This window comes from Akebia trifoliata, chromosome 5, assembly GCF_017979445.1.
Source record: "Akebia trifoliata isolate Shusen 1 chromosome 5, ASM1797944v1, whole genome shotgun sequence".
Classification (NCBI taxonomy): Eukaryota; Viridiplantae; Streptophyta; class Magnoliopsida; order Ranunculales; family Lardizabalaceae; genus Akebia; species Akebia trifoliata.
Window position 1 is genome coordinate 1,985,504 of NC_141379.1, and position 23,496 is coordinate 2,008,999.

At 34.3% G+C, this 23,496-nt stretch overlaps 1 protein-coding gene and 2 pseudogenes across 1 annotated transcript; 1 reads left to right on the top strand and 2 right to left on the bottom strand.

The window, feature by feature from the left end:
- The first annotated feature begins 5,036 nt into the window (after window positions 1-5,036).
- Window positions 5,037-6,218, top strand: LOC147400909 (stemmadenine O-acetyltransferase pseudogene; annotated as a pseudogene).
- A 6,059-nt stretch (window positions 6,219-12,277) lies between these two features.
- LOC147400910 (stemmadenine O-acetyltransferase pseudogene) lies at window positions 12,278-13,800 on the bottom strand (annotated as a pseudogene).
- A 7,237-nt stretch (window positions 13,801-21,037) lies between these two features.
- On the bottom strand, window positions 21,038-22,859 carry LOC147400911 (stemmadenine O-acetyltransferase-like). Its single transcript, XM_086441971.1, has 2 exons — window positions 22,367-22,859; window positions 21,038-22,258 (listed from the first exon to the last, which is right to left on the bottom strand). Exons 1-2 carry the CDS (start codon window positions 22,790-22,792, stop codon window positions 21,473-21,475), a joined length of 1,212 nt encoding a protein of 403 aa, XP_086298097.1. The 5' UTR covers window positions 22,793-22,859; the 3' UTR covers window positions 21,038-21,472.
- Window positions 22,860-23,496: the final 637 nt, after the last annotated feature.

A 23,496-nucleotide genomic window follows, 5' to 3' on the forward strand; every position in this document is an offset into this window, starting at 1 on the left:
GTGTACTCCAGGGAATTGGGTTGCCACGCAAGCTTAATATCTCCTTGTGCCCCACAGTTTTGGGCCCACCGACCCGTGAAAGTTTCTTCCATCCTTTGGTGGGCTCCACACCAAAAATGAGTCTGATTGATGAATTCTTATAGTCGAATCTTAGTGACCCTATCCTTCTGTTAGGGGGTGTCTCTCTCGTTCTGGCGTTTTCGTAATAAATTCTTCTCTAATCCCCGTTTCCAAAATATGGGTACCCGTTCAAATAAAGAATCTCATTTCATATATCCTATTAAGTATTTTTTTCTTCTTAAATATCTATTAGTCATGTATGTCTTCAAAAATAAATATTATAATGGTTTATTGCCCGGATATTATAATTAGAGAAAATAACATTGTAATGATTCATTTTTTTTTTTTTGAAATGCTACTGTAATTATATAATTAATTTGAATCCTTGAAAATAGAAGAACCTTCAGCCATTAAAACATATATTGATTATTGAATTATTAATGATTATATTGATCAAGAATTGTTTTGTCGTAATTAATTGGAGGTGGTGAGTAATAATGGCAACAACAATGATATAGTCAAGTTATATACTAAAAATTGCAACTAAGCAACAGATGTGAAAATATAACAACTATGGGACATGGTGGAGTCATGAATATAATTTATTAGTAAAGTTTGTTTATTTTATTGAAAATTATTAATTTTAAATTGTAAAAGAGATGTTTTTTACAAGAACAAATATGTACTAATAAATTAAGTGTGTGTTTGGTAACACTTTGAAGTCTGAATGGAGGTGGTCTATCTTTAAAATTCAGATTTTAGAAACTTTATTTCCATTTGTTTTGATTTAGATTTTAGGAGATACTAAGCTTTATTGACAAGTTTAGTATCTCCTTAAGCCCCACAGTTTTGGGCCCACCGACCCGTGAAAGTTTCTTCGATCCTTTGGTGGGTTCCACACTAAAAACCAGTCTGATCAATGAATTCTTGTAGTCGAATCTTATTGACCTAATCCTTCTGTTAGGGGGTGTCTCTCTCGTTCTGGCGCTTTCGCGACAAATTCTTCTCTAATCCCCGTTTTCAAAATATGGGAACCCGTTCAAATAAAGAATCTCATTTCATATATCCTATTAAGTATTTTTTTCTTCTTAAATATCTATTAGTCATGTATGTCTTCAAAAATAAATATTATAATGGATTATTATCCGGATATTATAATTAATGATAATAACATTGTAATGATTCATTTTTTTTTTTTTGAAATGCTACTGTAATTATATAATTAATTTGAATCCTTGAAAATAGAAGAAACTTCAGCCATTAAAGCATATATTGTTGAATTATTAATAATTGTATTGATCAAGAATTATTTTGTCGTAATTAATTGGAGGTGGTGAGTAGCAATAACAACAACAATGATATAGTCAAGTTATATACAAAAAATTGCAACTAAGCAATGGATGTAGGGTGAGTGAAAATATAACAACTATGGGACGTGGTGGAGTCATGAATATAATTTATTAGTAAAGTTTGTTTATTTTATTGAAAATTATTAATTTTAAATTGTAAAAGAGATGTTTTTTACAAGAACAAATATGTACTAATAGATTAAGTGTGTGTTTGGTAACACTTCTGAAGTCTGAATGAAGGTGGTCCATCTTTAAATTCAGATTTTAGAAATTTTATTTTCATTTGTTTTGGTTCAGATTTTAGAAGATACTAAGCTTTATTTACAAGTTTAGTATCTCCTTGTGCCCACAGTTTTGGACCCACCGACCCGTGAAAGTTTCTTCTATCCTTTGGTGGGCTCTACACCAAAAACCAGTTTGATTGATGAATTCTTGTAGTCGAATCTTAGTGACCCTATCCTTCTGTTAGGGAGTGTTTCTCTCGCTCTAGCGCTTTTGCGACAAATTCTTCTCTAATCCCCGTTTTCAAAATATGGGAACCCGTTCAAATAAAGAATCTCATTTCATATATCCTATTAAGTATTTTTTTCTTCTTAAATATCTATTAGTAATGTATGTCTTCAAAAATAAATATTATAATGGATTATTTCCCGGATATTATAATTAGAGAAAATAACATTGTAATGATTCATTTTTTTTTTTTGAAATGCTACTGTAATTATATAATTAATTTGAATCCTTGAAAATAGAAGAACCTTCAGCCATTAAAACATATATTGATTATTGAATTATTAATGATTATATTGATCAAGAATTGTTTTATCGTAATTAATTGGAGGTGGTGAGTAATAATGGCAACAACAATGATATAGTCAAGTTATATACTAAAAATTGCAACTAAGCAATAGATGTAGGGCGAGTGAAAATATAACAAGTATGGGACATGGTGGAGTCATGAATATAATTTATTAGTAAAGTTTGTTTATTTTATTGAAAATTATTAATTTTAATCTGTAAAAGAGATATTTTTTACAAGAGAAAGTATGTACTAATAGATTAACTAAAGCTAATGAAGCACACAATAGTAAAATTAATATTTGAATGTATTATATATGAGCTGGGATCCGTTGACTCCTAAGAATGACTCAGTGGAAAAAAACACATGATCCCACTCCTTTAACACAAATTCCAATGGTGGAAATTTATGAATATCTTGATAACACAAATCTCAGAGATACTTAATCCGAGGATAAATCTCAATCATTGGGTTTTGCATTTAAAGGGTTGGGTTCATGTGTTTTTTTCATGAGTCATTCTTGGGAGTCGAGGTATCCTGACTCATTATATATAACTCAATATATAACGTTTTGGAGGTGTTTCTACACCTTAAGATATTTTTGAACTTGGCATTTTCGCAGACATGCTCTCACACCCGCTCTGCGCTTTAATTACTAAGAGTTGAATCCATACTTTTTTTTTTTGATAAGAAAATGCTTGAATCCAATGGTTAGAAATTAGCAATTAGCAATTAGATGGTTTTTGGTGGCCAGATGTTCATGGGTCTGTCAGCCAAAAAATTGTGCGCCATAGGGCAATGATGATTGGATACCAAGAGAGAAATTACTTAAAAAATCATCATGCACTAATTGAATGAATGATCTTAATCTCGATTGTTTATATTTATATGCTCACTAAATTTCACAATCGTGTTTATATAGAACGAACTTAATGCAACTGTTGCAATCAACTTATTTCTTCGATATTTATTTGTATTTTCGTTATTGATGGTAGGATCGTGGTTTTAAAAAAATTAAAAATAAATAAGCCTGATTTAATGAAACTAGTGACTCGACGACGGAAGGAAATGATCTCATGACAATGGTATCTTCACCCATAGACTTTACCAGCTAAACTAACTTGTTAGTAGTTTTATTTAAAAGAATAATGATTTTTTGATGCCCACTCTAACATACGTCCCCCATCACAGAGATCATAGATCATTTACCTTGGGATACATAGAACATAAATCTTTTTCTTGTGTATCCCAAGGCAAATGATCTATGGTTCTGTGATGGGGGCTTATGTTAGAGTGGGGCATCAGATTATCACCACTCTAGTTAAAATTTTGGTGTTACCACGAAGAAAAACCTATTTTTGACAAGATATGATTTTTGAAGAAATTTTGGATATAATAAATAAATGGTTTTCTAGAATAGATTAAAGGGGTTGGGTAGACTTAAAACAATATAATATAAAAGTTTTAGAACTTGAAGTAGATGATTGCTTTTGAGAAGACAAATCAAAGGTTTTTTTTATAGGTCATATATATAAAGGTCATCGATGGATAGGTTATATGCCTTAATCTCAATTGTTTATATTAATATGCTTCCTAAATTTCACAATGATCTTAATCTCAAATCTAAGAACTTAAGACATGGTCGATATAAATTCATTCCAAATCCTTCATCAAGATTCGAATTTATCATTTTGGGTCCCATCTGATCAATTGACAGCTTATTTAATGAAATAGGAATATTGGAATCACCAAGTAAGCTGCAGAGCTCTCTCTTTATGATTCCATAATTGAATTAAATAGATGTCTATGGTGTTGGGGGATAACCTAACAAGTCATTCTTGATATTATGAAATGGGGTTCAACTGTCCTCTTCATGTTTTAAATGAATTGAGATTCTATCCAATAAAAGTTAGGAATATATGCTGTTATCGACAAATCTCGAGGCTCATCATCAACAGTAACTATGGATAATTAATCATTCTAAGCGTAGAATTGGCAATTAACAAGTTGCAACTAATCATTTTCAGTATGGGACAAGTCGGTTCAGAGGGTATTATGGATAGGTTATAGGCCTTAATCTCAACTGCTTATCAATAATAATAAAAAAACTAAATCCAACGGCTAGGAGTCAACTATCAGCCACTATTTTTAATGGTTAGAAAAGTACATCACATAGCAAAATTTAACTCACAAAATGAACTATACGTGTATAGATGAATTGTATACCTGTATTTGTATTTAATTTGTAGTTGGCAAACGACAGTATTAATTGTAGGTATGGGTCATGGCTCGTTTTGGATAATTTTTTTTTCGAGTTATGATCTAGAATGGTGTCCCGTTTCTAGAATAAAGGTAAGATGTCCACATGGCACGTTTTTATTGGAGTTCAAAACATCTAGACTCTTAAATCAACTGTGCACGTAGCCCGATCTGTTTGAACTCCAATAAAATTGTGCCAAGTAGACACCGAACGACACCGTTCTTCTTGATTTTGAGCCTATCAGACCCATTAAGACGATTTTCAACCATACAGACTTCTTATCTTATTTATATTATATAAAAAAATAATGCATTTTATGATACTAAATCTATATAACATGGAAAAGATAGTTCAACATAAGAATTATAGGATCAAAAGCTTTTCATGTAGAGTTTCTCATCTTGATCAAATTAAGATCATGAGATGATTATGATGAAGGTTGAAGTTATCTCAAGAGAGACCATCAAACCATCTTCTCCTACTCCCCACCACCTTAGAACCTTCAACCTCTCCTTTCTTGATCAACTTGCCCCACAAGTCTATGTACCCATCATTCTCTTCTACTTGATCGATGGTCATGATCGTAAGATCGAAAGCATTGAAATACGTGATTCGACTAAAGGAATCTCTATCTAAGACCTTAATCAACTTCTACCCATTAGTTGGAAGGATGAAAGATGATGTTTTGGTTGACTGTAAGGATAAGGGTGTTGACTATATTGAAGCCCAAGTCAATGGTCAACTCTCAGTTGTTCTTACACAACCAAATGTCGATGTACTGAAACAGTTCTTGCCTTGTGAGTGTGACCCTTATTGTGCAGGAATCGGATCCGGGTCAGCATTGTTAGCTATCCAAGTCAACATGTTTGACTGTGGAGGACTGGCTATTGGTGTGTGCATTTCACACAAGATGGCTGATGCTTCTTCTTTGGCCACATTTGTAAACGGGTGGGCCGAAACGGCCCGTGGGTATAATGGAAAAACGGGGCCCCATTTCCAATTTACATCATTCTTCCCAAGGAAGAATCTATCCGGGTTCGGGTCACCTGCTAAGTTCTATAGAGAGAAGGTTGTAACAAAGAGGTTCATGTTTGATGCCTCTACCATTGCCTCTCTTAGAGCCAAAACAGCTAAAGTCTCACGTGTGGAGAACCCCACAAGTGTGGAAGTGGTGTCTGCCTTCATATGGAAACGTTTCATGGATGTATCTCAAGCAAAAGAGAAACCCATAAGGGTATATGCACGACATGCAGTAAACTTGAGAGGGAGAATGGTTCCACCATTACCAGAGCACTCATTTGGTAATATGTATGGTACGACAGCCGCAATCGCACCACGATCAACGGTTGAAAATCATCGAGGAAGTGAAGATGACTTGGTGGGCCAACTTAGAGATGCCATAAGGAAGATCGACGATGATTACCTGAAAAAACTGCAATGTGATGATGATGGGTACTTGAATTCCCTCAAAATGGAATTTGTAAGAATTTCTAAAGGTGAGATGTTGGTGTTGAACTTTAGTAGTTGGTGTAGGTTTCCTTTGTATGAGGCAGATTTTGGTTGGGGGAAGCCTGCATGGGTAGCTACAACTACTCTGCCATTCAAGAATGTGGTTATCTTCATGGATACAAAATCAGGAGATGGAATAGAAGCATGGGTGAACATGTTGGAAGAAGACATGGCTGAGTTTGAACGTGGCCTTGAGTTTGTTGAATTTGTTTCAACGACTCCGAAGACCAAAGTGATTAATTAAACATCGGTTGTAGCTTGATCTTCTTCTAGTCGAATTTGCTTTGTATCTTAAGACACAGTACACTGTGTTGTGAGCGTGTTGGGCGTTTGAAATCGACTTGAAATCATGGCAAGTCTGGTTTTAATTGATATTTGTGCTATAATTACTAAAAGAATTGCTTACAATATGAATTTGGGTTAACCCAAATTGAAGTTTAAAGCCTTTGGAGTTTGTATACCAAATTTGTTAACCAAAAACTACTCCATAAGAATTATCTTTTGGAGAGGGGGAGAATTATGAATATAAGAGGGTCATGAGGCTTAATTGGGGTATGATACACCCGAAAGTTGAGAAAAATATACACTTAACACTCCACTTCACCCATAAAGGTGTCAAGAAAAATAACTTGAAAATAAAGAAGAAAATTACTTGCTTGAGGCACGTAGTAATCTATGTTGTCTTATAGACAACAGACGCCCCAACTCCGATTGAACGCAAAGATGTAGATGGGTTGCTGGTGAATTTGTCTTCAGGATACAACAGAGCCCAATTTTATCACAATTGTATATTTTTTCAAAATTTGCACTATTTTAAGAAAATCTGTCACATAGTATCTTGAATACATGAATGTCGTTTTTGTAGAAAGTTAGAATTAAAATTATTTTTATTATTGTATTTTTTTAACAGAATTGATTTCTATAAATAGAAAACAATTTCAAAAGTCACATCAATTCGTAAATGGATTAAGAAACTCAATAGGTATGAAACCCATTGGAACCACTAGGCACCTATTCGAATCAGAGAGTCCGTTAGGCGCCCTGCGGGCCCCTTCGACACTTTCTAAGTCGATTTTGGAGCCTATCCAAATTTGGACGGCTCCCTTTTTAATCTCTCTCTCTCTTTTCTTTCTTTCTTATATATATATATTTATGGGAGCAGTGCGGCCCTAAAAAAAACGCAGTTTCTTACCAAGTTTTCTTGGCCGTTAGATTTGACTAGATCCAACGAAGCGCAAGACGTCTTCACTTTTAAAGTAAAAACGTGGATATTACATAGCACCCCCTCTTCAATTTTTTTATTTTTTTAAAAAACTCCCTCTTCTTATTACCTCTTATTCTCTATCTATAAACAGAGTTTTAGAATCCAAATCCAATCGAAAACGCAAACGAAACCTTCTCTCTCTCTCTCAAGTTATGAATACTAATATGAAAAGAATAACATTGGTTTGATTGTTAAAACTTAAAATTGAATGAGACATCGAATTACTGGACTAATTTGAATTACAATTAACCAACCAAGCCATAGATCTTTTCCTGTTGAAACAAATTCCATATGAACTTAGATTAATAGCCTTAATAATCACAAAATCTCACCTTACATCGATCATAAATCTTTAAAATTTTCTAAATTGTTTAAAAAAAAAATAATAATAAACCCAAAATTGATCTAAAGTTCCAAACCCCAGTTTGTGATCTGGTACACGTTAGAATGATAAAGACAACTTCAAAGAGAGGCAAAAGAAAATTGAATTTAAGACATAAACAAGAGAATTTTATTTCCTTTAAATCCAAGGAAAGATAAGTCCATAAGCAAACTAAATTTTTCTAGCCCTTCTTTCCATTTTTTATCTTCTTCTTCTCCTCCTCTTCAGTAATCTAACAATTTCTCTCTTTTGAAATAAAAAAATAAAAAACATTAAAATAAATGCCCCCTTTGTGTCTCTATTCTCTACTCATACAGAATAACTTTCCATATTTCCCATAACTTTCAATCCTCTTGGTTTCTGACTTTGCATCATAGAAACAATAAGATCAGGGGAGACCCATTCTTTAACAAATCTATAATCCTCATAAAGTTAAAAACAAAATCGAATAAAAAAAATAAAATAAAAACAAATGTTATTCTTGCGTTAAGTCGTTCGAGCTGTAACTTGAGAGAGAGAGAGAGAGAGAGAGAGAGAGAGAGAGAGAGAGAGAGAGAGAGAGAGAGAGATGGGAGGGAGAGGGTTTCGTTTGCGTTTTCGTTTGGATTTGGATTCTGTAACTCTGTTTATAGAGAGAGAAGAAGAGGTAATAAGAAGAGAGCGTTTTTTTTTTTAAATAGAAAAATTGAAGAGGGGGCGTTATGTAATATCTACATTTTTATTTTAAAAGTGAAGATGTCTTACGCTTCGTCGGATCTGGTCAAATCTAACGGCCAAGAAAACTTGGTAAGAAACTAGGTTCTTTTTAGAGCCGCTGAACCACTCCTTATATATATAAAATAAAAAAGAATTATCAAAATTTTCACATAGGTAAAAACCATTAAGAACTCTCAAGGAGAGAGTATTTGGAATTAAGAAATAGTTGAGAATAAGTTCTTATTTATAGGTTTAAAAATCCCTTCAAAAAATTTAGAAAACAATGTGGGATTTATAAATTATTTGAAAAAAAAGTCAAAAAATATTTTTACAATCTTCAATCCATGTGAAAAGATATAAACCAATAGAAATGTTCTAAATACAAAACATTTACTTTTACTTTAATAAAAAAGGACACCAATCATAAAATAACTTTCAAATATCATTTTAAACAAACTAAATTAATTTTATTTGAATCAATTATAAATAAATATTAATTAACATTTATTTTAACAAAAGGGAGAAAGAATTGAACCTATGACCTATACGAATCTAATGCTCTGATACCATGTTAACCAACCAACTACATTAAAATGCCAATCAATTGGAAAGAGCCCGGGAGAACTATGAATATAAGAGGATTACATGGTTTAATTGGGGTATGACATACCCGAGAGTATAGGAAAATATACACTCGACAAAATCACATCAAAATTTCATTGAGTAAAGCCGATTGACCGTGTTTTAAGGTGACTTGTTGAGTATATTTCCTCATACATGATAATAAGTGAGGAAAGGAAATGTCTTAAGAATTTTTTATTTTATTTTTATGATGAAGGGTTCGAACACTTAGGCTTGACTAGCAGAGGTAGGGCAACTGGTCTCTTAGAACATAATATCTTGCCCAAATCCCCTACTACATGTAATACCCCACCAACCACACATACCAGGCAAGGTGGGATTATTGAAATATGGTTTAAAAATCAATTAGGCCCGGTTTAAGTGTGTGTATTATTGGGTCGGTTTAAGGTAATTTGGGTTGGGTTTGTAATTTATGTAAGTGGTCCACTTATGTGGTGTTTTTAAAAAGAAATTTATTTTTATGTTGTAAGAAGTCTAAGTCTTTTCTAAGAAGAGAGTAGAAAAAGAAAAAAACCCAAGAGAGGAGAGTTGAGAGATTTGGAAAAATTGAGATCTAGAAGAAAGTGAATCTAAGTGATAAAAGGAGTCTTTGTATCAATTTGACCCATTTTTTTCATAGTGAAATTAAGTTCCAACGCTCATACCTCCATGGACGTAGCCTTTGGGTGAACCACGTAAAATTTCATGTTGTGGTTATTATGTTCTTACTCTTTTCTTTGTATGGTTGTTTATTTTCTTTACATTTGTTATTATTAGTTGGGTTACCCTTCATTGCCATTATCAAATAAGGTTTCAGAAGGTGTAGCATATAAAGAGTTTGGTTAAATACCCAATAGGTGTTTGATCAAATTACTAAGTGAGCTTCACAAGAGTGTTCATATACACAATAAGGATAAATCCTTGTTTGAGAATTCTTTAATTTTAGGTGCCAATAGCCGAATATCTGAACACACTTCTATATTAATGTGCACAGCCATTGCTGGTCGGCAAATCTGTGGGGCACGAATCCTTTGTAATACCCTATGGTATATGTTTTCAGGCGGTTGAGAGAGCACCACATTGAAAAATAAACACATCAGGCATCTAAGATTCATGGTTTATATCAGATTTGAAAAGAAAAATGTTTGGAATTGGATTGAAGCCTTTGAAAATGGATGATTGTTAAAGTTCCAAATTTATACGATTGGATTTTGCTGTTTTAGTGATGTGGTGGTTAAGGTACTGCAGGAAATAACTAATACAAAGGATTTGCTCTTGAATTTTTGGGCATTTGTGTATCTCGAGAAAATAGATCTATGGTTCCATTTCCTTAACACGTCAGTCGAGTATTGACCCAGTTAAGACTATCCAGTTCGAATATCAACACTCTTTTGATAAGATGGCCTCTGATTTTGTCGGATGGATTGGGTTTTGTCCAGTCTGTAAATGGCCTAATGCTAATCGAGCATTCATACCCTGGTCCACAAATATGTGGGCCAATTTATTGGCTGTGTGGCCCACAATTATTTATTTATTTATAAATATACCTATAATATTATAAATAAAACTATAATATAAATTATCGGACTAGGCTACCTCGGGGGACTGGCTCCTAGGGCTTAAAATGGATTGAATTCGGCTTGGATTTGAGTATATCCATATTCAGATATGAATTTCTTTATTTGGATCTAAACCAGACTCGGATCCTACTAGATAAATCATGTATGTATCATTTTTATTTCACTTAATTTGGATCCGTATACAACCTGATCAAATTGCTTGATCTAGGTCGAATAATTCTAGATGGTTCAACATTTTTCTTCTACACTTGTTCGATAATTGCTATACTATTCTAGTTTACCATTATAATCATTTATTTTATAAGAACTTATGTTATATGAAAGTAATAGAAAATGATATGTTGAAAAACCTAAAAATATAATTTTCAAAACAAGATATAATCCGGATCTAGGTGGATATATGGATGAATTTGTATCCGACTTAGATCATGGGACAACAAACCATATTCAACCCATTTTTGGGTTCGGGTCTACTTCAAGGACCCAAACCACCTAAATTCAGATTTTGGAACACACAGAGTCGGATACAATCCAACCCACTTTATGCCCTAATAGGTCCAAAGCCTGATTTGATAACGGAAAGGTCCTAGTACTACTACAGCACTATCCAAACTTGATAAACCCGGCTCGTTGACAGCTCTATTAATTTGGGTTTACACACTGTGCTGATGTGGTAGTGGGTAAAGAGCCATAATTTTTGCATTGTTTCTTGAGGAAAAGTCTATGATTCTCTATCCACTACTGCGACATCCACAGCAGTGTAGTGTTGAACAAATTCGGTTTAGAATGACTCATTTTCATTTATTTTTCGAAAGAGCAACTCAAGATTGACCTCATTTCGCATTTTCCCGATGGAGGTGTGCATAGACCTTAGATTCTTTTCAATGTTTGAGGTCTTTGATGTCACTTCAGGATTATATATTCTTTTTGAAATGGGATCAACCTATAAAATTTGAACAAATTAGGTCAAAGATTCAAACCCTTTTAACAATGGAAATTGTTTCACATGGTTAGGGTGGTTGTTGGCTTTCATATATTTTATTTGTCATTGAACTTAGACTTTGAATGGGTCCAATGTGTGACTTTTAATTCCAAAGAGGTAATCTTCAACCTCTCGACCCACAATTTTGAAAAATCTGAGTGCCACCAAGACAAACAATTTTGGCTAATGAGCAGCAATAGTAATAGCAAGTAGCATCACACTCATTATTGCACCTTGACCAAAAACTAATGTGATTATTACAGCGAAAAGAGACGTGATGTTGATGACTGATGAAAATTAAGAGTACAACTAAAAGAGCACTAACTAATCTGATGTAATTGGATTCCATTCTTTAATGAGTCGTGATGCACACGGTTAGGTACGTCGTTGGTGTGGCAAGGGCACAAAATCGCACATCTTTTTCCTTAGATCTTTTTCATTGGGACAGAGAGGAAAAAGATGTGTGATTTTGTGCCCTTGCCACGTCGGCCACATACCTAACCGTGTACCACAACCATGTGAATTCATCATTATTCTTCTTTAATACATGTAATGAGATGCACCATACCAATAAGAATAATGATGAATGCACGTGATTTTAGTATACGATTGACATGGTAGAGACACAAAATCACACATCTTTTTCCTGTGTATCCCAATGAAAAAGATCTATGATTCTATGCCCTTGCCACATCAGCCATGTACCAAAACCACATGCATTCATCACAACTCTAGCAATAATATATGAAGGGCATCTCATACGCATTACTACAATGAATATGTAAAGAATGATCTATAGTGATTCACACGTCGCTATGATATACATGGAAGGCATATTATTGTCATGCCATTTTATTTTTAAATATCTGGAAACAACAATTTTTTTTTTCTCGGAACTACCACCGAGGTTTAATAAGCATCCTGAGTAGAGGAAACAAATTTAAGGATCTCCTTATCTTGCTCGAATTCAGCCATGTCTTCTTCCACCATGTTCACCCATGCTTCAATTCCATCTCCTAATTTTGTATCCATTAAGACAACAACATTCTTGAAAGGTATAGAAGTGGTGGTCACCCATGTAGGCTTCCCCCAACCAAAATCTGCTTCATAGAGAGGAAACCTACACCAACTACTGAAATTCAACAACATAAATTCACCTTTGCAAATTCTCTTTTCATTCTCTTTAACTGCATTTTGGTACCTATCACTAGACTTCTGTAGAATACTCACATAATCACCATCGATTTCGCTTATAGCATTTCTAATTTCCCCCACCAAGTTATGTTCATTTTTTTCCATCTCTACCGCTAAGGGTGCAATCGAAATAGTGTACATATTTCCAAAAGTGTTATCTGGCAATGGTGGAACCATTCTCCCTCTCAAATTTAGTGCATGTATCACTGCATATGACTTACCAGGTTTCTGTTTTTCTTGAGTTAAAACCATGAAACGCTTCCATATGAAGGCCGACAAGGCTTCGACGCGTGTGGGGTGCACACATGAGCCATTAGTAGCTTTGGCTCTAAGGGTGGCTATGCTGGATGCATCAAACACAAATCTCTTTGTTACAATCTTCTCTTTTCTGACCGATCCGCTTGCCTTGAATCCCAATAAGTCTCTATACGGGAAGAGCGAGGCTAGTTCGAAATGGGGATGGATCGGTTTACTAGATCCATGTGTTGTAGCTGCCCACGCCTTAACAAATGTGCACAAGGAAGAAGCATCAGCAGTCTTATGAGAAATGCATACACCAATAACCATTCCACCGCAGTCGAAAACGTTAACTTGGATTGATAATAGCACCTTCGACTCGGATTCTGAATCAAATCCGGGTCCAGAACGATATGGATCAAAAGGCAAAAATTGTTTCAGAAGATCAGCATTTGGTTGTTTGATAACATCCGATAGTACTAGACCATTTACTCTAGCTTCAAAAAAGTCGACACCCTTATCGTTACAATCGATGAATTTATCTCCTTTGATTCTTCCTGCTAACTGGTAGAACCTAGTTAAGGTCTCTGCAAGAGATTTTTTTAGACGAAGACATCTTTCGAGGCTTTCGATCTTGCCATCGTGACCATCGTTAGCGTAGAAGAGAATGATGGGTACATAGATTGGGGGAGCAATCTGATCAAGAAAGGAGAGGTTGAAAGTTTTAAGGTGATGGGGAGTTGGAGAAGATGGTTCGATGATCTCTTTTGAGACAACTTTAACCTCAATCATGATCATCTTGTGTTCAAGGGGAAAGGAGTTTGATCTTTTATGGTTTCTAGCTCCTATATAATGGATTTGCCAGGCCTGTTCCTTAGCTTATATAATAACTAATGTCCAATGAGGCATCCTCACTTCATCCCTATTGGTCTTTTTTGTCACTAATTAATACACGTCAACAATAATTTATTATTATTATTTTTTTATTTTAAAATTCAATGTGGGCTAATTTTTTATTTTTATTTTTTCAGTCCATGATTTTTTAAAAAGCCAATGTGCTAATTTTTTCAACATCTTTTAGGGCTTGTTTGGAATAGTAATTCGTGTGACTCTTAACTCCAATTTTACTGTTTGGAATGTGAAATCTCAACAGTTAAAACCCTAAAATAAAGTTAAGAAATTACAAATTCACTCATAGATTGGAAGGTCACATTTCATGTATCACCCCTATCTTTTGAGGCCATGCCACTCATGATGATGATGTTTATATTAAAAATCTAGCGATGAATCAAGAGTTGGAATCAGAGTACTAAGATCTTAGACGAATTGAAGTTGGAATCATTAATTATAAAGTGCTCAACACAAAGATGTAGACAAATTCAACATTTTCAAATTTGTATTGCGAAGATAGCAGGATAATTGGTTAGTGATTAGTAAGTCAAGGTCACAAATTGTGGTATCAACACTCACAAATTCTTTAACTCTTTTATTTTTTTTATTAAACTTAATTTTAATGAGTTTAGTGACTTGGTGTTGACAAGAATCGAATTTTGATCGAATCATTACCCAAAGAAAGATATTTTTTCCACTATGCTAACTGACACCTCTTTAACAACTTTGGTTAGCTATACCTTTGACTCCACCAAATTTACGAGTCAAAATGTTTTAAGAATCACAATTTGCAGAACTTAAGTTCTCGAATTTCAAACGAGTCATAGGCTCTAACTTGACCTTGCAAGTTTTTATTTTTAGGGCATGTTTGATTGCAGTTAGGTCTACTATTTGAACGTTGGACGCATCACATAAAATTTTACGAAAAATCATTTTTCATCTAATTTTTCTTGTCATCAAACGTGCCCTTATTTCCTTTTGGGGGTTTATGAACATTGAGACAATTACGGAGTCTTGACTTTTTATAATCTAAAATGACGGCATTTGATTGTACGATTTGACACACACCTTACGTAACGTGACGTGGGAGGAAAGTATTTTGGATTTTTTTATAAAAGGCATACTACACTGTTTGCGTCCAACACTCCATTGACTTGTATTCCACAGATAACCATAGATTTATTTCCTCGAGATACAAGATAGAAAATAAATTGTTTCCTGTTTACTACCAGGTCAACTCAGAGTTGGACATAGTGTCCAACGCAGGCAGTAAACTACTTCTGAGATGGGAGATTTTGCTCTACGATCTATTTCGCATAGGATCTTTAGAAAAATCCTCTCATCTCAGCTGTAGGTTTGTTGTTTGACATCAAACATCATTTTGATACTAGAATATTCAAACTTCTTCTTCAAACCTAACTAAGCCACTAAGGTAGCCTAAATTCATACGAAAATGGACCTATATCATTTTATCCATAATGACCAGTCTCCGTCAAATATCTTCATCCCCAAAATATAATAAGTCATACCAAAAAAACTTGAAGACCATTCAACGATTTGAGACTCCTTTATTTAATGAAGTTTCCCATTAGAGCTGTCGATGGATTGGGTCGGGATTTGATTTGTTTTTGGACCAATTTGATTAGATTTTATCAATCTCAATATTAAGATTCAAACTCGATTAAATAAAACTCAATTCAAAAGATAAAATCTAAATAAAATTTATTCATAAAATAATATATATAATGGGTTCGGATTCTTCAGTTTGTGAAAAAGTTCTAATAAGTTTACATATAATTTCAATCATATTGATGTAGAATCCAATGGTTGAGAATTATCTTAGAGATCTATGATGTATTTTCTAGATGTAAATCTTTCATTCAAACCATTGAAACTTTCATTTGAACCAATGCGATCATGTGTGAACATATGAGTTCCTTTTCCATGAGTTTAAATATTTTTATAATTTATGCATTTTTTTTTTCACATTTAATCGTATTAGATCAGGATATATATTGTTGATCTAGAATTGACCGATAATTAAGGTATTGGAATGCAAATTATCCACCAAGATCCAAAGTTATCAAATCACAACGGATCAGATTGTGGGTTTGATTTTATCAACTGAGAGCCACAATTACTATGTAACTAAGTACTATTTTTTATGTGTTAAACAAGCGAATAATTTGATAGAATTTGTAAATTAAAACATACAAAATTCAACATTGTGACCAAATTACAAACTTTCTTATAAAGAAGAATATAATTAATCTCAATTCTTATAAAAGCCTGATGATCTTGGATGCATTTGATTCCTTGGGCAAGAACACTAAATTTAGTTTCATATTATTAGTTGAGGCAGCAAAACATACACACAAAAAAATCCCTTAGTGATGTGTAAGTAACCCTGATTCAGTATTGGTTCACTATGTTGGATCAATTGTTCCACGATTTTGACCAATAATGTTATAGCTTTGACTTTAATTTAATATGACCAATAATGTTGTAGCTCTTACTTTAATTTAATATAATATATATTACCTGAATATCAGTCATGAGATGTGCCAATATAGAAGTCAAATATAATGGTTGATTAGCTTACAGTTATTAAAATAATTACCTAAAATTTTAAATATTTGAATTGTAGTTCTTTTCCTTTGCTTATTATATTTAATTTTAAAAAAATCTTATAATAATATGAGGTTAAATTTTTTTTCCATTAGTTGAAAACATTGAAACACTAATAATTTTTCTCTCTCTGTATGTGCACCAGTGAGTTTCAAACCATTTTAACTGAAACGGAATATTGACCTTGAAACATATACATACTCTTGTTTAGGTTGACATATTTTTCTTCGTTTAACACATACTCTTTTTCTCTTATTTACCTTCTTACTCTTATACAAAAGACAAATAATAAAATGACACGCTGGCACATACGCGGTTGACCAGGCAAGTGCACAAAATCGTAGATTTTTTTATTTTGTTTGTATTATATCTTGAAGAAAAAGATCTATGATTCTATGCACTTGCCATGTCAACCACATACGTGTTAGAGCATCATTTTATCACGTGCAAAAGCTTACACGGTTGTACATGTCTGACGTGAAAAGTACATAAAACCATAGAACTTTACACAAGGAAAAAGATCTACAGTTTTGTGCACTTGCCACATCAATCGTGTATCATAAAAAAATACTCATACAAAAATACTCACCCTTGCTGTAATGGTAGGAGGTGTTTCAGAACTTCTTAATGTTGGAAACATCTTCCAATCCCACCAATGATTTTTGAGAATTACTATTGGAACTCTAACTTTTACTTACTACACCCCAATTTCTTAAATTATTTATCATATCCTAATTAGTTATTGAAATACACCATTCCAACATTGTTGGTTCAACTTAATCCTCAACATTACAAAGCATTATTAATACATTCAAACATTTACAATTGGGATTAAGCTCGTATAAAGTCCTCAATCTAGCATATATATATATGGGTCCCGTTCGGCACCCTAAGTTTACCACACACTTTAACAAACGCGTTTTGTCCTACATGGGTTAGAAGTTTCGGAATGGGTTGATTTTTGGTGAGGATGATCTCTATGGTGAGGAGATCATCCTCACAAAATATCAGCTCATTCCAAAACTTCTAACCCCATCAAAAATGATTTACAAAAAATAGACGGTCCACGATTTTTCAACTTGTAAACATGGGGCTAAACATTTTGGAATGGGCTGATTTTTGGGGAGGAAAAAACGTTTGTTAAAGTGTGTGGTAAAACTTAGGGTGCTGAACATTTCCATATATATATATATATATATAGGAGAGAATTTTTAATATTGGCACCCCGACTTTTAGTGGTTCTCAATCATTGATTTGTTTTTTTTATATTTTAATTGGAGTGTAACAAGTAAAACTTGGGGGGCCAATAGCAGTGCTTTTAAATTTGACAGGATATGACTTTCTTAGATCAATCAAATCATAATAAACTATTGGATAATCAACTATGAAAAATATAAAACACATCTCCATTGATACAATAGAAAACCAATTGACCTGTAGAGAGAGCTTTATCTAAAGAGTCGTGCTGGAGTGACTTCAGGCTGGAACCTCATTTTGCACTTCTTGATGTGAAACTAGGTAGGAATCATAGATGCTTTTTAACTTGTATCTCGATGAAAAGCATATATGATTTTCAGACACTTTCACATCAAGAAGTGCGATATGTGGTTCCAACTTGAGGTCACTTCAACATTATTCTTACCTAAATTCTATCATACGATCAAGTTGATGGAAACCAAAACAACAAAAAGTCATGATAATATGACTCGCCAGGTGGCATACTCAATCGACTCCTTGACATGACAAGTTTGAAAATCGTAGATTTGTACGTCTCGGGATACACGATTGCACTTTCCCATAAACATGTATCTCGAGGAAATCATGTATCCCGAGATGTACAGATCTACGATTTTTAAACTTGTCCACGTCAGGGAGTCAATTGAATATGCCACCTGGCAAGTCATATTATCAGGATGGAACAACATACTTTTAAACCCTTCATAGTAGAGATCATGGCATGTTACTTATTACTTGGATTAAAGAAACCACATCCCATGAAGAAACTACCGGCCTTTGTGGATATACCTCTGCGCACAAGAGCAAAAGTTCAATCTCTCATCGCAATAGCAAAAAACCTCTTTGCGAAAGAGCAAGTTTTTAGAACTTCTCAACAAAGAGTAAAAAACCACTTCCCGCAGGAGCAAAAACCTCTCTGCATAAGAGTAAAAACTTATCCAAACGTTTGCTAGCTCCCCACAGGAGTAGAAGTCATCTAGAAACTCTATCCAAACACAGTGTACTTAAATGCATTTTCTTTAGTTTTACTTATAACCATCCTTTTGTAAATACATACAATTAATTATTTTGAAAAGAACTGAGGGTTATTCTTCCTATGCAAATAATTTAAAATCAAATTTGATTTTGCTTGATTTCAAGGTGTCTCGAGATTCAAAAGGTGTGGATCAGTTACAAGGGCATGAGCATTTTCGGTACTAGAGATAAAATTTTGAAATAAAAAAAGCAATCAAGATCAGAACAAAGCCCTACCCAAGCCCAACCAATATATCTAGGCCGGGCTTGGTGACATGAAGCCTGGCCCAAGTCCATTGTAGTCATAGATAGAGTTCAGATCCATGTGGATGAATTTCTACCATCATATTAAAAGACTTGTAATAAAAGAACGCATTATTGATACTAAATGTAGAAAACTAATTTATTTGATGACTCTTGAATGAGTAATGCGTGAACCACAATAGGGTATTTATAAATATTACATCAACCAAGACATAACATCTAATTAATAAAAATATCCTATTTTATCGATATATTCTAATGTATCATTCTCCATCATAGCCTTCCATCCGTGATGAGATACACTAACAATGATACAATGTATCTCATGAATCTTAATATAATGCATCTTATTCTCTAAAACTAAATATGTATAAATTAATCAAGAGTCTTTATTACTCATAAGATGAATAATAATAAGAATTGTGATAATCTGACTACCCCACATGGTAGACTCAATCGACTCACCTTGATGTGACATGTACTAGAATAGTAGATTTATACTCCTCGAGATACACAACTTCACTTTTTATGGGAATGTACAGTTGTGTATCTTGAGGAGCACAAATCTACGGTTCTCGCCCATGTCACGTCAGGAGAGTCAATTGAGTATGCCATATGGCGTAGTCAAATTATCACGACTCTAATAATAATTGTATAGGGTAAATTTGGACCCTACACGTAACTTGATCTGAGAAAGGCTTGATGATTGAGTAGATCCAACAGGGCCCAGACCTGCGGCACGGCTTAGTAATAATACAATGTTGTCATAAGGGATAGTAAAGATGGTTATCACCTTTATTGATAGAATATATTGCATACAACCATACCCACAAATTAAAGGACATTTTCCCTACCTAATACAATTAACAAAGTGATTATCTAATTGGCCCCATCGCCATCTCGAGTGGAAAGATTGTGCTTGCCTCTTGGATTGCATGGAAAGTTGTTCAATAGTGACCTCAATATTTGGGATACCACATAGATGATGATGACGACGACGATGATGTTAATAATCACCCATTGTTAGCCGATGATGGCCTGTACATGAAAGAGATTTTTCCACGTAAAAATCTTGTTTCCATGTATAGGATGGCTGCTAAATCCCAATTTGTCACATTCTTTTTTTAATATTATTATGTTACCCATCCAGAGATTGAATTTTTTTTTTTCTACGGTTGAGCTACCACTGAGTTCTAGGCATCCAGAGCAGACACTACAGGAAAATTGAGAAATAGTAACGACATTAACGACAGCCAACTTATTTCCGTCGTTGTGTAGAACTATAGCAACGAAAAAAAAAAAAAATGTGGGTCATTGTAGAGTTTTTAAATCTTGCCTAATTTCTTCACGCATTGTATTTCTCTTTCTATTCTCGTGTTTTATTTTCGAAATCTCACAACTCCCTCACTCAGATCCATCGAGCAAGCTCGCCCTCTCTCTCGATCTAAAATCTCACAACTCCCTCACTTAGATGCGATTGAGCAAGCTCGCCCTCTCTCTCTCTCTCTCGATCCAATTCCTCTCAATTCCCTCACTTAGATTGATCGAGCTATCTCTCTCTTTCGATCCAAAACCTCACAACTCACTTACTCAGATTGATTGAGAAAGCTCGCCCTCTTTCTCTCGATCACTTCTGGTTGTTGGCTTTCATATTATTATTTGTCATTGAACTTAGACTTTGAATGGGTCCAATGTGTGACTTTTAATTCCAAAGAGGTGATCTTCAACCTCTCGACAGACTATTTTGAAAAATCTGAGTGCCACCAAGACAAACAATTTTGGCTAATGAGCAGCAATAGTAATAGCAAGTAGCATCACACTCATTATTGCACCTTGACCAAAAACTAATGTGATTATTACAGCGAAAAGAGACGTGATGTTGATGACTGATGAAAATTAAGAGTACAACTAAAAGAGCACTAACTAATCTGATGTAATTGGATTCCATTTTTTAATGAGTCATGATGCACACGGTTAGGTACGTCGTTGGTGTGGCAAGGGCACAAAATCGCACATCTTTTTCCTTAGATCTTTTTCATTGGGACAGAGAGGAAAAAGATGTGCGATTTTGTGCCCTTGCCATGTCGGCCACATACCTAACCGTGTACCACAACCATGTGAATTCATCATTATTCTTCTTTAATACGTGTAATGAGATGCACCATACCAATAAGAATAATGATGAATGCACGTGATTTTGGTATGCGATTGACATGGTAGAGACACAAAATCACACATCTTTTTCCTGTGTATCCCAATGAAAAAGATCTATGATTCTATGCCCTTGCCACATCAGCCATGTACCAAAACCACATGCATTCATCACAACTCTAGCAATAATATATGAAGGGCATCTCATACGCATTACTACAATGAATATGTAAAGAATGATCTATAGTGATTCACACGTCGCTATGATATACATGGAAGGCATATTACTGTCATGCCATTTTATTTTTAAATATCTGGAGAAATCAATTTATTTTTTTCTGGGAACTACTACCGAGGTTTAATAAGCATCTTGAGTAGAGGAAACAAATTTAAGGATCTCCTCATCGTGCTCGAATTCAGCCATGTCTTCTTCCACCATGTTCACCCATGCTTCAATTCCGTCTCCTGATTTTGTATCCATTAAGATAACAACATTCTTGAAAGGCATAGAAGTAGTTGTCACCCATGTAGGCTTCCCCCAACCAAAATCTGCTTCGTAGAGAGGAAACCTACACCAACTACTGATATTCAACAACATAAATTCCCCTTTGCAAATTCTCTTTTCATTCTCTTTAACTGAATTTTGGTACCTATCTCTAGACTTTTGTAGTTTACTCACATATTCACCGTCGATTTCGCTTATAGCATTTCTAATTTCCCCCACCAAGTTATGTTCATTTTTTTCCATCTCCACTGCTAAGGGTGCAATCGAAATAGTGTACATATTTCCAAAAGTGTTATCTGGCAATGATGGAACCATTCTCCCTCTCAAATTTAGTGCATGTAGCACTGCATATGACTTGCCTGGTTTCTGTTTTTCTTGAGTTAAAACCATGAAACGCTTCCATATGAAGGCCGACAAGGCTTCGACGCGTGTGGGGTGCACACATGAGCCATTAGTAGCTTTGGCTCTAAGGGTGGCTATGCTGGATGCATCAAACACAAATCTCTTTGTTACAATCTTCTCTTTTCTGACCGATCCGCTTGGCTTGAATCCCAATAAGTCTCTATATGGGAAGAGCGACGCTAGTTCGAAATGGGGATGGATCGGTTTACTAGATCCATGTGTCGTAGCTGCCCACGCCTTAACAAATGTGCACATGGAAGAAGCATCAGCAGTCTTATGAGAAATACATACACCAATAGCCATTCCACCGCAGTTGAAAACGTTAACTTGGATTGATAATAGTACCTTCGACTCGGACTCTGACCCAAATCCGGGTCCAGAAAGATATGGATCAAAAGGCAAAAATTGTTTCAGAAGATCAGCATTTGGTTCTTTGATAACATCTGATAGTACTAGACCATTTACTCTAGCTTCAAAAAAGTCGACACCCTTATCGTTACAATCGATGAATTTATCTCCTTTGATTCTTCCTGCTAACTGGTAGAACCTAGTTAAGGTCTCTCCAAGAGATTTCTTTAGATGAAGACATCTTTCGAGGCTTTCAATCTTGCCATCGTGACCATTGTTAGCGTAGAAGAGAATGATGGGTACATAGATTGGTGGAGCAATCTGATCAAGAAAGGAGAGGTTGAAAGTTCTAAGGTGATGGGGAGTTGGAGAAGATGGTTTGATGATCTCTTTTGAGATAACTTTAACCTCAATCATAATCATCTTGTGTTCAAGGGGAAAGGAGTTTGATCTTTTATGATTTCTCCTATATAATGGATATGATTCCCAGGCATGCTCCTTGGCTTATATAATGACTAATGTCTAATGAGGCATCCTCACTTGATCCCTATTTCTCTTTTTTGCCACTAATTAATGCACGTCAGCAATAACTTTTTTTTTATTTTCAAAGTCAACGTGGGCTAATTTTTTATTTTTATTTGGCTAATTTTGTTTTTTTTATTAAAGTCAATGTGCTAATTTTTTCAACATCTTTCAGGGTTTGTTTGGAATAGTAACTCGTATGACTCTCAACTCCAATTTTGCTGTTTGGAATGTGAAATCTCAACAGTTAAAACGCTAAAATAAAGTCAAGAAATCACAAATTCACTCATAAATTGGAAGGTCACATTTCACGTATTACTCCTATCTTTTGAGGCTATGCCACTCATGTTGATGATGTTTTATATTGAAAATGTGGTGATGAATCAAAAGTTGGAATTGGAGTACTAAGATCTTAGACGAATTGAAGTTGGAATTATTAATTATAAGGTGCTAGACACAAAGATGTAGATAAATTAAACTTTTTCAAATTTGTATTGTTAGGATAGCAAGATTATATTAGTTAGTGATGAGTAAGTGAAGGTCAGAGATTGTGGTATCAACACTCACAAATTCTGAACTCTTTCATTTTTTTTTGCTAAACTTAA